Source organism: Argiope bruennichi, chromosome 7 (genome assembly GCF_947563725.1).
Source record: "Argiope bruennichi chromosome 7, qqArgBrue1.1, whole genome shotgun sequence".
NCBI classification, from domain to species: Eukaryota; Metazoa; Arthropoda; class Arachnida; order Araneae; family Araneidae; genus Argiope; species Argiope bruennichi.
In genome coordinates, this window is record NC_079157.1 from 72,425,333 (window position 1) to 72,440,965 (window position 15,633).

Below are 15,633 nucleotides of genomic sequence, written 5' to 3' on the forward strand. Positions count from 1 at the left end.
TTTTGGGGAAATAAATTGAAAGAATATATTTATCAGTTTTTGTTATTAATGATTTTTTTTCCAGAAGAGACAAGTTCTCCGAAGTTCACAAAAGGTTTGAAAGATCAAAGTGTGAAAGAAGAACAAATTGTGAAATATACCGTTAAGTTTACTGGCAAACCGAAACCATCAGTCAAATGGTAAGCTGCAAACTGTACAAATCTATATCTAAAAATTAAATTTTTTTAACATCTAAGTTTTTTGCATCATGATTAGATCATTAAAAATAATTTTTTACCATTCATCTTTATACATTTAGAAAATAAATATAAAATTAAATAAATAAGTATAAAATTAAATAAACTAATATAAAATTAAATAAATAAGTATAAAATTAAATAAACTAATATAAAATTAAATAAATAAATTTAAAATTAAATTAATTAATATGAAATTAAATAAATTAATATGAAATTAAATAAATTAATATGAAATTAAATAAATTAATATGAAATTAAATAAATAAATCTAAAATTAAATAAATAAATCTAAAATTAAATAAATTAATATGAAATTAAATAAATACTGGAAAATGAAAATATTTCAGGAGACACTAATAAATGTTGAAAATATCCAGTAAAAGCCTTTCGTTCGTCAATATTTAGTGATCACCCTTCTCCATATAATGTAGAAGTGCCTAAGAAAAGGCGATGTGAACTGGAGGTTCAGTAACAATTTTGCTTTTGAGAATTTCAGAACTCGTATGTTGTAAAAACAATTCCAGCGTTCTAAATTTTATTTCATATATTTTTTCAAAGTTCTTTTATTTTCTACAGCTAAAATTAGAAAATAAAATCGTTTTATATCATCCCTTTCCACTCACATCTATCCCAAACTGATCAGGTGCGATCTGTGCTCTAGGGATGTCACGTGGCGTAATAGTAACGTACAATAAACTAAAATAAAGTTGGCATGGTATGAAAATAACATGAGCAATTTTATGAGTCTAATAGCCTCTGCTCTTTCAATTTCCCCAATGCAGTAAAAATTCTATTTGCGAAGGAATATCGATTTTGTAATTTCAGAAATGTCACGAGAAGGGGAATTTGAAGGAAGAACAGGTTGAATACACATAATTATTTTAGAAAAGAAATCACCATTTGTCTGCTTATCAATAAGCAGGTGTCTTTATATTGCATGAATCTACCTGATTTTTGCAATCAATTCACTCAACGATTTTATTCAATTATATCAAAAGGCAGATAAAATGTTGATTTATTTAGTTCTAAGTGATAAACGAGTGCAGCTTGTAACTGATTTTTCAAACTGAATATTTTTCTCAATTGTCAGTTGTAAATGTTTTTATTTAAAATAAGTTTATTTCTTCCTGAAATAAAAAAAAAGGTTAGTTAATGTGAAGATGAAAATCAAAATTTATATTTTCTTCTTCTTCACTTATGTAGGGCCAAAGATGATGCTGAGCTTATGATCGACGGTGAACATATTAAGTTAATAGAGGAAGCTGATGATTCATTGACAGTTGTCATCAAAGATACAAAGATAAAAGATTCTGGAAAATATTCTTGCACTATCACAAATTCAGAAGGATCTGAGACCACCTCGAGTAAACTCACAGTATCTGGTAAGTTCTGAAATTTTTTTTAATAAATACTAAGCTAAAAAAGCGCGCGATATAATTTTTCGAATGAAAAAATAAGAAATATCATATAATATTTAAAGAATCTTATGATGTTTAACATTTATATTATATTATATTATATTGTATTGTATTGTATTGTATTGTATTATATTATATTATATTATATTATATTATATTATATTATATTATATTAATTCTGCATTAATGATGGTTAAATTTCTTAACTTTTGATTTTTTTGCTTCTAATTTTAACATTTTATTAATTTAAATACATTTTAATATTTACTATATATGACTTATTTTGATTTCGACTAGAATCAACATCATCTCCTGAATTTACACAGAAGTTGAAAGACAAAGATGTCAAAGAAGGAACTGATGCAGAATTCACTGTAAAATTTACTGGAAAACCTAAACCAAATGCAAAATGGTGAGATTTCGTTCGAGATTATTCAGATTTTAATTTTAACAAATTAAACTAATTAAATTTCGTGAAATGGATTCATATGCGATATTTATAAACAGGTACAACAATGAACTGGTAAAGATTTTCGAGTATTTTCCCAATAATAGTTTAATGAATTTTGTACCTGTTTTTTTAATGAGTTTTGTATTATTAATGCTAAAGAAGAATTACGTATTACTTAATTCATCGTTATCTATTAAGTTGTGAGTAATGTAATTGAAATAGAGAGTGAGCCGACATAGTTTCAATTTTTATAGTTTTATATTTTATAATCTATGAACCAAAAAAATTTAATCATAAATCTATTTTTATGCAAATTATATACAACATATTAATCGTCGGTATGTTTTAAAATATATACATGAATAATTTTTTTATTTTTAATATTTTTACATAAATTAGGTATGATATTATTTTAGAAAAGAAAAATTATTTTAGAAACCCAAATAAAAATCCTGTGAAAATTAGATGGAATTTGAATCACATTAACCATTAATTAATTAAATTATTTTATATTTATTTCATATTTGTTTTTTTAATGGTATAAAAGGAAAATTCTCGCAGTAAGAAAATAATGAGATGCTTTATTAGTGTCTTTATTAATCAATTTGACACTCTTTTTCAATTTAAAGCTTTTTATGTTCATAAAATTGGAATTGTTTAATCAATTTCTCACTCACTTTCAGATGTAGTAATGTTTTGAAATTTTATACGGTTGTGTGTTCACAATGACAAAACATTGTTTTGATATCCTTAAGACTTAATTTTAATTTAAAGATAATTAGAAGTAAATTTGTCCCAATGATAATCAGTGGTCCCAGTAATCAATTGTAAGAACAATTGATCTGAAGATAAAAAAATGAAAAATAATCAAAATAAAAAAGAAATTTCTACTGTTTTGTACGCTAATAAAATAGTTTTTTTGAACTATCTTAGCTCATTTTTATAAAACCTTTTTTATTTCTAAAAGTGAATAATAATTAATAATTAAAATTGGTAATAAAATAAATGTTATTGTTAAGCGCTGAAAATATCAATATAGTGCTTTGTCACTGGAAACATACAGCTGTTCAAAATTTCAAAACTAGCGCGTTTTAAAGTGTATGACAAATTATTTACATAATTCAAACTTTGCGAACATGAAAAGATTCAAACTGAATAAAAGTGTCAAACTGATTAGTAAATTTTCCTCAAATGTATTCTCATCATTAATAATGCATTTCTCTATTTCAGAAATTTTTACTTTTATACCATTTTAATAAGAAAAAATTATGAAATATTTTCAATATTTCATTTATGAAATATTTACAATATACTTTTTCATGTCATTTTTTCAATATACTTTTGAATGAAGTATCCGCAATATAAAACAGAAATATTTACAAAAAATTTTTACTCTTTTTGTAATATATGAATATTTGAAGTTCAGCCTCAAATTTAGTCGTTATTATTTTTTCTGAGCAATATCATGGTGAGTGGAGCTTTAACCTTGATTTTAGATAGTTTCAAATCTATTTACGAAAACATTTTTTCAAATAACAAGCAAATATAACTTTCAATTCATACAAATTTTTACGAAGATAAGTTGAATAAGAAAGACAAATCTTGTCGCCTTCTTTACTGGATATATAATCTTTCGTATTTTTGTTTACATTTCTCTTTTATTCGAATAATTATGCTCATTTATGAATTTCACTTATTTAAAACAGTAGAGTTAAAACTTTGAATATGATCTCTCCAAATATTTGACTTGAACGTTCCATTCTAAATCATCTTTTTTATTCAGGACCTTCGACAGTGCAGAGCTCACCATCGACAACAAGCACACAGAGCTGAAGACCGAAGAGGATGGTGCTTCTCTCACTCTGATCATCCACGGAGCCACCAAAGACGATGTTGGAAAATATGCCTGCACCATCTCAAATTCTTTCGGCTCTCAGACCACAAGCGGCAGGTTGACAGTCTCCGGTAAGACAGTGCTGCACCTAAGTAAAATTCTCTTGATACATCATATTGATAAAAAGAATAATGCGTCTAGTGTTTTAAACATATCTTGTTTAGAAATTTATTTAAAATAATAATGTTTACATTATGCACAATAGCTATAAATTGCGTGATGTAACACGTGTCACGCTTGGTGCAAGAATCGTTCAAGACATTTATAGGATAATTTCAAATGTTGGAACCTTATTGGCTGCAAAAAAGCTTGCTTGTATGCTATTGGATGGAAGAAATGTCTTGAAGCATTTTTTCTACCACATCTGAATTTCTATAACCTACCGGTTCCAGAACGAATTTAATATAATCTCAATTTTGATTATTTTGAATAGTAATGAATATATTTCGTTATATTTCATCTTTCTTTAAACATCAGAAACACTAAAAATGGTGACCCGGACGTGATAATACTGAAGAGAGTGCTTGATTTAATTTACTTTAAATAATAAGAAGGGAGTTTTCAGAATCTTAATTTTTTTTTTAATTAATCAAAGTCTCAACGCTTTTTGTCAATAACTTCGGAGCATATTATTGTACAAAAACTAAGATTTTCATCAGTTTAAAATTTAAAGACTACCTTTTTAGTGGTACTAAATTTTATTTCCATAACATTTTTCTGCAATTTTTTTCAATTCTTTTAAGTATATTCTATAACAATATTTTTTAGTACTTTAGTAATTACTGTTACAGCTTCACGCCGATAGATGGCGTATCTGTCGAGTACAAAGTTTCTGTTAATTCTTTTTTGTATCTGAGAGTAGAGTGTGTAAGAACGATTCTGTGACCTAGACGTGGCATCCAATTGTGAGTGGTGTCCTAATCTGTAACAGTCTACCTGAAAAGGCACAAAAAATGTGTCCGAAAATAAAATGTTGTTCACCAGAAAGAATGAGTATTATTTGAAGAGAATTACAATTACTTTTATATACGCGTGAAGATATTAAATACATTTTTCAGTGCACATAACCTTTGCTATGATCAAGCAAACAACTGCACGAATTTCAGACTGTTTCATTAAACATTTCTTGCTGCTGCATTTCATTCAACACCTCATTTAGATAATTAATAAAGCTTCAAAATATGATAAGTGTTCAGGAGAAGATTCACTGAATCACCAGTAGTTCCATTCAGTTAGAAGAAAAAAGATGTGAAAGAGCCAATCATAAAAAATCAAGCGCGAAAAGTGGCATAATCATCGCCAGATGGGTAATCGATACGACTTGCCTATGAAAATAGATGTTCATATCCGCTAAAACTATTATCTCTAAAAATTGGTTTTTTCATTACATTAAAATAAAATAATTACCTTTTTAATAATACTAGTTTCCTTTCCGAACGAATATTTTTTTTTCTTTATCTTCAATAATTTTTTTAAAAATTTTATTTCATACACACTCAGTAACTATATTTTTAAAAGAAATTCATGTTCAACTTCAAAGCATTCAATTGCGCGCTGTTGTCAATCCTTACCTACAAAACAAGATTTTCGCTTTCTCTTACATTTCGTTGCATATACACTTTTCAATTTACATATGCAGTAATTTGATGTAAAAGGGTTCAGTTAAATTTCAAAAATTTCCAGTCGTATAAAATAACAAAAAAAAATTAATGCATTCCAAATTCTTTTAATTAATAGCTTAAAAAGTAAATAATCAAAGCTAGCAAGCTGGTCAAAAAATGCATGCTAGTTCTATTATATACTATCTTATGTGGCCACGAACCATTTTTTAAAATAAATGAATGCATATTTTCTACCTATAGTTGCTCCTCAATTTGTAAAAGGCCTAGAAAACATTGAAGCTGAAGAAGGTGCGCCATTGCGTCTTAATGTCAAATTTGATGGACAGCCTGAGCCTAAAGTTGTCTGGTAAGTTGTAACGACAGTAAACTTGTATTTATTTTCATGTAACTTTAAACTCAGAATTTAAAGTTTAAGTTCTGAATACATTGCCTAACAACAGAAAATCGGAAATTGGTAAAAGATAAAACATGCAAGAACAAAAGACAGCTTTCAGAGTAAAGCAAATTCCTACGATGTCAAAGTCAATGACTAATCCATTTGTTTTGAGCTTTGATTACCCGCTCTTCTTCCTCCTGCCGATTTTATAAATATCCATATATTAAATGGGTAGATGATTTTTTAATTCTCGTTTATTACATTATTTTGGAATTTATTTATTTTATATATATATATATATATATATATATATATATATATATATATATATATATATATATATATATATATATATATATATATATATATATATATATATATATATATATATATATATTTAATTTCGTTAATATTGAAGTTAAAAAAATAAATCAAATGAGCTGCCTTCATTTTAAATTTTTCTTTTTCATCTTTAATATCTATCAAATCTTATTACATGTTTCGCACAATATGGCCAAATGTGATTCTTAAAACTTCAATAAAATCAAACTTGCAAAGAAAAACGCTTTTTTCTTTTATTTTTTCTTTATGTAAATACTGAGCAATAAACTGTCACACACAAAAAAAATTCGCCTTTAAATGACCAAATGATACTCTTGATATAATACTTAAATTCTGAGTAATGAATTTTTAAACTAGAAGGGCTTGAGTTTTGACGAATATTTGTGCTTTGTATTCCAAAAAGATTTTAGCCCAGATAATTTTTTTAAAAAGAATTAGCCTTTAAACTCATATTAACTACCTTGGATCTGAACTTAAGAGTAAACAAAACCAATTAGATTCATGCATTAAATAAAATTATTTATTTCAAGGAAATTCTAATTATTTGCTTCCGTATATAATTTACCTTTTTAAAGACGATTGAAAATAACTTTTAGTTGTTGTAAATTTTAATGCTTTTTTAATCTGTTATTTGTCATTCCAATTTTCACTTCATTTCATCCTGTATTCTAGTGCTATTACATACAATTTATTACATCATTACAACACGAATTATTTTCTTTATTTGTGTACCCTTGTTCCGCTTGGGTTTTCTATTTATTTAATGGAGACAACGTTAAAAATTCCTATGCTGGTATTTTCTTTCTGGGTAAAAGAATGTTTTCTTTTCTATTCATGAATAAAAAAGAAAAGGAAAGTGAAATATAACCCCCTTTCTATTGCTGAAAAAAGCAGATTTTATTTATCTCACTAATGAAATGATGAAAACCAAGCCAGCTCTGAATTTCAGAGATGAGATGGATTTTGGTCTGATTATTAGTATCTGGTACACATTAAGGAAAGCTTGTCAAAACTTTACACCTTCAAAGTTTACAGTTGCTGTTCATACTTCATCATTTTGTTTAGCAGAACAATAGAAATTTATTCTTGTCTTGATGTGGATGGATGAAATTCCAACCAGCTCAGAATTTCAAAAATGAGATGGGTTTTGGTCTAATCATTAATATCTGGTGCACATTAAAGCATACTTGTCAAATATGCCCATACCTTCAATGTTTCCTTTTGTCTTTTGAAATACAATGGAGATTAATTCTTATCTGACTATCAGATGATGAAAGCCAAGCCAGCTCTGAATTTCAGAGATGAGATGGATTTTGGTCTGATCATTGATATCTGGTGCACATTAAAGTATACCTGTCAAATACCATGAATGTTTGCTTTTGTGTTTTGAAATACAATGGAGATTTATTCTTATCTGACTATCAGATGATGAAAGCCAAGCCAGCTCTGAATTTCAGAGATGAGATGGATTTTGGTCTGATCATTGATATCTGGTGCACATTAAAGTATACCTGTCAAATACCATGAATGTTTGCTTTTGTGTTTTGAAATACAATGGAGATTAATTCTTATCTGACTATCAGATGATGAAAGCCAAGCCAGCTCTGAATTTCAGAGATGAGATGGATTTTGGTCTGATCATTGATATCAGGTGCACATTAAAGTATACCTGTCAAATACCATGAATGTTTGCTTTTGTGTTTTGAAATACAATGAGATTAATTCTTATTTGACTATCAGATGATGAAAGCCAAGCCAGCTCTGAATTTCAGAGATGAGATGGATTTTGGACTGATCATTGATATCTGGTGCACATTAAAGTATACCTGTCAAATACCATGAATGTTTGCTTTTGTGTTTTGAAATACAATGAGATTAATTCTTATCTGACTATCAGATGATGAAAGTCAAGCCATCTCTTATTTTCAAATGGGACTGATAAAGTCTATATGCGCTGATTGTTAGTATTTGTTTAACGTGAAAGCACGCAATTTTTCGACTAGTATTGTACATAAATTTTGAAATTTGTCAAAAAGCTCTATTTCTGTGTTGGATCAGCTACCAATTAAAGAAAGAACTTATAGGCTTGTCGTGTATAAATCAGTTTTATTGGATTTCTAACCTTTCCAACTTTCCCATAAAGCGCAGAAAAAAAAATATTTCTATAAAATTTAATAAAAATATAATTTTCTTAGCATTTATTTGTGACTCTATTTAATTCTGAAATCTTTTAGTTTCTGTGGTTTCCTTTATTATCTTATCAGATGATAATTTCTATTTAGGAAAGGTATTTCCATATTGTTTCAACTAACAATTATTAAAATGTTTAAGATATTTATATAGTATCGTTTTTGTATTAAATTACGACTTCTTTGGACGAATTTTAGATTATTAACCTAAAAATAAGCTAATTTGATGCACGAACCGCATTTGAGTACTTTAATTAGGAGATTAAACATAATTTAAGCTGTATTCCAAAATGAGTGAGTATGGCTCCTGCTCGAGTGTGCTTTCTAATGTCGGTAATTGTTATAAAACCGGTTTCACAGAATTTCTGTTTTGAATATATGAACTTTTCATCATGTTCTGAAATCTTTCTTGGTGCAAAACCATCACATTCCGTTTGTTCCCATTTTTTGCCCCATATCCTAAACGCATCTCAATATTCCATTTTATTGGCACTACGTCTATGAATAGAATAATTACGGTTGGATTACCCAATTCATTCGAGGTCAGACAACAAGTTTTCAACAAATCAACAACACAATAATCTCTCATATAAATACAAATACAAAATATTAAATTGTTATTAATATACAAAATATAAAAATATATATAAAAAAAGATTTGTTCTGATATGCCTGATTTCTAAAGTCTGTCGAAACTTTTTCGAACCATCCCCACGGATAAATTTAAGGCCTAAACGATATAGAAAATGTACTTTGAGATGAGTCCTCGGGTCTATTTTTAAATTATATTATAATGGTATAAAGCAGCGTTCACACGGGGCTAATTACTGCGCGCAATGGAAGAGCACGCCTACCTTAGAAAGACCACGTGACCCCAATGGGATTATGCAAAATGATTGTATTAACAGCACAACTATTTCCCATTGTCCCATTGCGGTCATGTGATCTTTCTGAGGTAGGCGTGACCTTCTATTGCGCGCAGTAGTTGGCCTCGTGTGAACGCTGCTTTAAACTTCCTGGTGTACTAAATCAAGCAAGTAATCAGATTAAAATCACTCACTAATGTTCGCGTTGCTGTGTCAGTCTTCTGTTTGTTGTTTTTATAGTTAAATTTTGATATATTGTATTGTAAATGAGCTTTCTTCATATCAAATTATCACTGAATTTTCTTTAATGCATAGTTATGAAACAAACTGAAATTTAATTATTATTAGGCAGATATATCCTAATGGTCAGACTGTCTGCTGATCTCTAAAGTATATTTCTTGACCTTTCATATCTGAATTAGCTGGGACATCTTAATTAAAAGCGCCCTTTTTATGGTAATTAAATTTACTTTTCAGGAAGAAAGATGGCAAAGTTGTGGAAATAGATGGAAAGAACGTGAAAACCTCCATTGAAAGTGATGATTCTGTTACTTTAATTATTGATAAATTGAAGAAGGAAGATGTTGGAAAATATACCTGCGAAATTACCAATCCTCATGGATCTGATGCAACTTCTGGAAATGTGACAGTTACTGGTAATTGCTCATTAATTATCTTACCAATTTGAATCCTTGTAAGAATATATATATATATATATATATATATATATATATATATATATATAGTGACGACATATATTTTTGCAGTTTGTATCATCTTCATTTAATTCATTACGTTGATCTATCAAAGTCTGCTTGTAAATAAGCCTATTTCTAATTATTGTATTATTTTTGAACAAGATGAACATTGACTTTTTGAAAAACTATTTTTTTTTATCTTTACTTATTTCTTCTGTATATAACCTTATATAATTTATAATATCTAAAAACGACTTATTTAGGAAATCTCGAACCTGATTTTGAATCAATTCAACTTCATATGATTTTATAAAAATTATTAATTATATTCCTGAATTTGTTTAATCTAGTTGCAATTAATTTAATACGCTCGCTGCCCTAACAAACTTTTACGATTTGGAGCTTCTAATAACATTATCACTTTCCCGTCTCCTAACTAGAGTAGAAAATTGTTCATCTAATTAGATACTGGATATGAATCATAGGCATAAATGAAGAGGCATCAGCAAAGCCAACATGTTAAGTAAGACGGCAAATTTTCGCCTTTCTAATTTATTCTTATTTATATTTGATTTTACGTTCAAAACAGAAAAAAAAATATTTAAAAAAATAAAAATTAAATACAGGGAATTCTAACAAATACTTTTATAATAAGATGCTTAATCATCAATTCTTTTTTACTTTCACGTGTACGAAGTATAGAGAAAGTGTTGTAATTGTCAAAAAATTCGAATCCTGATTTTGACAAACGTCCACATTTTGGACCTCCTTGAGTTCACTTTCACGGCGACAAAGTAAAGATAGTTAAATAATATCTGTTGAATCGGATTAAAAAAATTTGTAGCTGGAAAGAATATATATGTACTTGATTACTTAACTCATAAGTACGAAGATTGGTTCAGTTGTTTTTAATAAAAAAATAATCGTTTTATAAAAAAACTAAAAATTATTATTTTTCTGTAACTATTTTATTTATATTTAGGAAAGCCAGTCATCAAGAAAGCACTGGAAGACAAAGAAGTGACAGTGGGAGATACCAATGTCGAATTAGTTGTAGAGGCAAAAGGAACACCAAAGCCAGAAGTCAAATGGTAAAAAATATAATTTCATTGAATGATTTCCTGTTCATTGCTATAAAAAAAGTTGTCTTTTTTAAACTCAATCCGGAATTATTATTTTTTGCCTTTTTAACCAGGTTCTTGAACGGAAAGGAATTGTCCGAGAGCGACTCTTACTCAATTTCCTCCGATGCAGAAAAAGGTGTTTACAAGCTGATATTGAAGAAAGTGACCTCTGAGACATCAGGAGAAGTGAAATTCGAAGCATCCAATCCAAGTGGCAAAGCAGATTGCAAAGGAAAACTTACTTTACTAAGTAAATGAAAATAATAGTTTATGCATGTAATAACATAAATAAAAAAAGCATTTAAAAGAAATTAATGCATAAATTTCTGTTAATGTGAGATAAATTCTGTATTCATAAATTCCTGTTAATGTGAAATAAATTCTGTATTCATAAATTCCTGTTAATGTGAGATAAATTCTGTATTCATAAATTCCTGTTAATGTGAGATTCTGTTAATGTGATATAAACTTTGTTAATTAGCGTAAAATAATTATTTACTATTCTTATTTTGTAACAACTTAAATCCCGATGATGAACATCCATTTAAATTATGTTTATGTTCGCATGATATGGCTATGTTTTCTGACGGTATTCAGAAGATCGAGAAGAATGTAGCTCCAACAGTAAGCAGTAGAAATCAGATAAAAACAGAAATTAAAAATCGTTGATTATTAATTTTAGTAATTAGGTTATTTTAATTTTTGAAGTCTTTTCCCTCTTTCCCGCTATTGCTCTGCAGCCAAAATTATTTAATGATACAAAAATATAATTGGATAATTGATGGTAAAATAATTCAGTAAATAAAGGTTTAAAACTGGCTTTTTTAAATTGGAGAATATCTAAAAATAATGAACAAATTTTTACTTTTTCGCCCATGGTCATTGAGTTTAAAGCATAACTGTAATTATAAGATTCAACTCAGTTTTTAGATTTTGTTTCATTTATATTCTTTAAATTACATATTTAACTTAAAAACAATGTGGAATCAGAATATTGTGTTTTGTTTTAAAATTAGCACTTAGAATAACTTACAGAAAAGGAAATTCTCCCGTTTCTAAGGGGTTGAGAAAATGATCTATTTAAGATATTATTATAAAGAGGTGACTTAAAATATTAATATTCTTTCGCATCTTTCGGCAGATATTTTAGGCTTCATTCCTAATTGATAATGGTTTTCTCCTTATTTCAGAAAGGATATATTTTATATTTTTTAAATTATCTGTCATGAGAAGAAAACTTTGATTCTTGATTATAATGCTTAATATAAATTAAATATTTTCTTAAAATGAAGAATATGCGTATTCGACAAAGAATTTCAATCTAACAGCAGCAATAACAAGAATCCTTTCTAACACAAACTCCTCCCGTTAGTGTGGTGTGGAGAGGGGGGTTCCAGCTCAGGTGCCGTCCTCGTCATCTGATCACGGTTCAAAATTACGAGGACCGTCCCAAAATAGCCCTAGTGTTCCTTTACAACGAGACGTTAATATAACTGAAACCTAAAACTAATATTTCTAACAACAACATAGTGATAATGATCAGCAATAAATTATTATTTAGCAATAAATACTTAATCAAATTAAGCCATAATAAAATTTTTAAGCACATATAAAAACAATTATTATTTAATATTTATTAACCAATTAAAATAAGGATTAAAAGGCATCAAATTAGATTTTTTTCAATCTTTATGCTTGTGTACGATTCTGCCAAAATTACAACAATGTTTGTTCTTACAGAGAAACCAAGTTTCTTGAAAGATCTAACTGATGTTACTTTATTGGATGGGGACACTCTCACACTTGAAACTTCAGTTGATGGATCTCCTGTGCCCACTATTAAATGGTATGTACAAAATACAAATTATTCAAAAAGTGCGCTGCATTATAGAAAATGAATATAATTTAAAATTAAATGATCACAAAATTTCATTGACATAGGAAAAAAAACCCCAAACTAGAATTATTTCTTCGGAACAAAATATTCATTTTTATAACAAAAGAAATCATATACATCCAGGTACAAATATGAAAATTGTTAAGACTTTTATGTCAGTGGAAAGTTAAAATTTGTATGAAATAAAATATCTCTCTTAATTGCCATGAAATGAATTACAAGTGAATAAAATAAAAAAATTGTGTCTGAGAGAGGAACGAAAAAAAATAAATAAATAAACGTACTTGTGAAATGGTAATTGAAAAGCTACATATCCGTTGAAATTTTTAAAATGGTATAAATATACATTGAATCTTACGCTTTATAGTAGTCAGCTTTTAAATTATTGCTTTTAGATGAATTATATTCTTTTACATCCATTTATGTTTATATATTATCATGAATATTAATATTTAAATAAATTTTCCTTTAGATAACATCAGAAAAAGAAAAAGCTTATCTCTATATATTGTTTCTATCTGTAGTTAATTTTTAAACAGAACAAAACTTTAAAAAAAGAATATATATTAGCCCTATAAACTAACGAACCTTCTTTTAGTTCTCTCGCATCCGAGATATATAGAAAAAAAAATATTGTAATCATTAAAAAAAAATCTGAAATCGAATTTTTAGCCAATCTTCACATTTCAGACCATTCCGAATTCGAAAAATATATTTTTAGCTTTATAACTCTGTTTGTCCGTCTGACCATCTCAAAAACGCTCTAATCTAGATGGATGAAATTCAGCATACGGCCTTTTAAACTACAAATTTCTTTCAGAATAAATCAAGTCAGAGGAATACTGTCTATCCGGTTGTTCAAGTATTTAAAATGTAGATTCTGTTATCAAATTTTGAACCAAATCTATTAAGGAATTTTGTCGTCTGTACTTTCACAATAACTCAGAAAAACGCAATGCCTTAAGTCATTATGGGATTCGTTCGTTCTTGGATATAAAACTGTTGTTCCATGTCGAATTTTGCCTTCGGTCGATCTAAAAAAGCGTCCCAAAATACATATTCGTAGAATAAATCTCTAGATTCAAGTCAAAACATATTTTGGAACTATTGTTCGCCAACGCCATGCAAAGTCTTTTGGGGCTTACCGAAGGTTCATAATTTTATACGGGGGTAGGGCTGTTATTGCAGAGAGTGCAAGAAAGTTTCAGGGCGACTACTCTTTATGTTTCCGTTTTATATTCTTGATTTAAAAACAAATGTCATATTTCTTGAAATTATAAATTAAGATTAATTAAAATAATAATTAAATATTGATAATTTAGAGATATGATTGAAGACAAAACAAATAAGTTTATTCACTTCTAAGGGTAATTTTTCTGTCCACAAAACTATTAAATCAGATTAATTGGGGATATGTAAAATTAAAATTAGAATTTTGCAACTATATTAGTTATTACAGAATATTATCTTATAAAAATTAAATTAGCTAAAAGTAGAACCCTAAATCCTATTGCAGCTATTTTATTTAATATAACACACCACAATTAAAATGCTAAAAAACTAAAATGGAATCTCCTATTTCCATTTCTTTACACAACGTTTTTACTTACCTTTTTGGCTATAATGACGTGTCTGACAAATATATCGAATTATTGTGAACAGGAAATCGAAAATCATCAAATATATAGTGAAAATATAAAGTAGTTTAAAACGCAAACATCATTTCGAAAAATTTCGATATCTTAAGTACCTTTTTTTTAGTATTATAATGATTGAAATAACAATAAGTAATTCAAATAGGATGCGCCATCTAATTAGGATGTTAGATAAATTCACAGCGCAAGAATTTAATGTAATTTAATCTCTTGCTTAAATTTGTTCCTTCAGTCCTGTTCTATACAAAAACTTTTTTCTCTGAATAAATAAATCATTTTTGAGGCTATATATTTTCAATAACAACTTAATTTTTCGCATGCAATTCTCTTATTCAATTTCGTTTTTCAGGTATAAAGGAAAGAAAGAGCTAACTTCAGAAGATGTCACAATAAAAAGCGATGGTTCGAATCATAGCTTGGTTATTGAAGAAACTGCCATCGAAGATAGTGGAGCATACATCTGCAAGGCCAAAAATAAAGTAGGAGAAGCTAGTCAGCAAGCAACAGTTACAGTCAAATGTAAGTCCTTTTTCCAATAAAGTAAAGTAAAGTAAGTCCAATTTCTAATAAAGTGTAAAATGTATTTTATGGCGTAAATTATATTTTGTGTTCAAAATATAAACAGATGCAGTATTTTTTATATTTTTATATGATTGTGAATTTAATAAAATTAATTTATACTCCATAAAATATTTCTGTCATAAAACACTAAATGAATCACATTTTAAATTAATACGATTCTCTAAAAATGGTAGTAGTTCAATATTTATTTTAAAAAAAGTAGATAATTTTGATCAGACGATAAATAATCTTTTAAAGAAAAAATTAATTAAAAGTTTAAACTAAATTCTGGAAGAGAAAA

At 27.7% G+C, this 15,633-nt stretch overlaps 1 protein-coding gene across 5 annotated transcripts in view; it reads left to right on the forward strand.

Annotated features, from left to right (window-relative positions):
- LOC129974984 (obscurin-like) overlaps positions 1-15,633 on the forward strand; it is a 236,724-nt gene that overhangs the window by 124,815 nt on the left and 96,276 nt on the right. For all 5 annotated transcript variants that reach the window (XM_056087826.1, XM_056087825.1, XM_056087828.1 and 2 more), the window contains 10 exons: positions 65-179; positions 1,443-1,621; positions 1,955-2,069; positions 3,892-4,073; positions 5,865-5,970; positions 9,875-10,053; positions 11,078-11,186; positions 11,291-11,469; positions 12,960-13,065; positions 15,121-15,290. In XM_056087826.1, the coding sequence (XP_055943801.1) occupies positions 65-179; positions 1,443-1,621; positions 1,955-2,069; positions 3,892-4,073; positions 5,865-5,970; positions 9,875-10,053; positions 11,078-11,186; positions 11,291-11,469; positions 12,960-13,065; positions 15,121-15,290 (1,440 nt within the window). The remainder of the gene's footprint in view (positions 1-64; positions 180-1,442; positions 1,622-1,954; positions 2,070-3,891; positions 4,074-5,864; positions 5,971-9,874; positions 10,054-11,077; positions 11,187-11,290; positions 11,470-12,959; positions 13,066-15,120; positions 15,291-15,633) is intronic.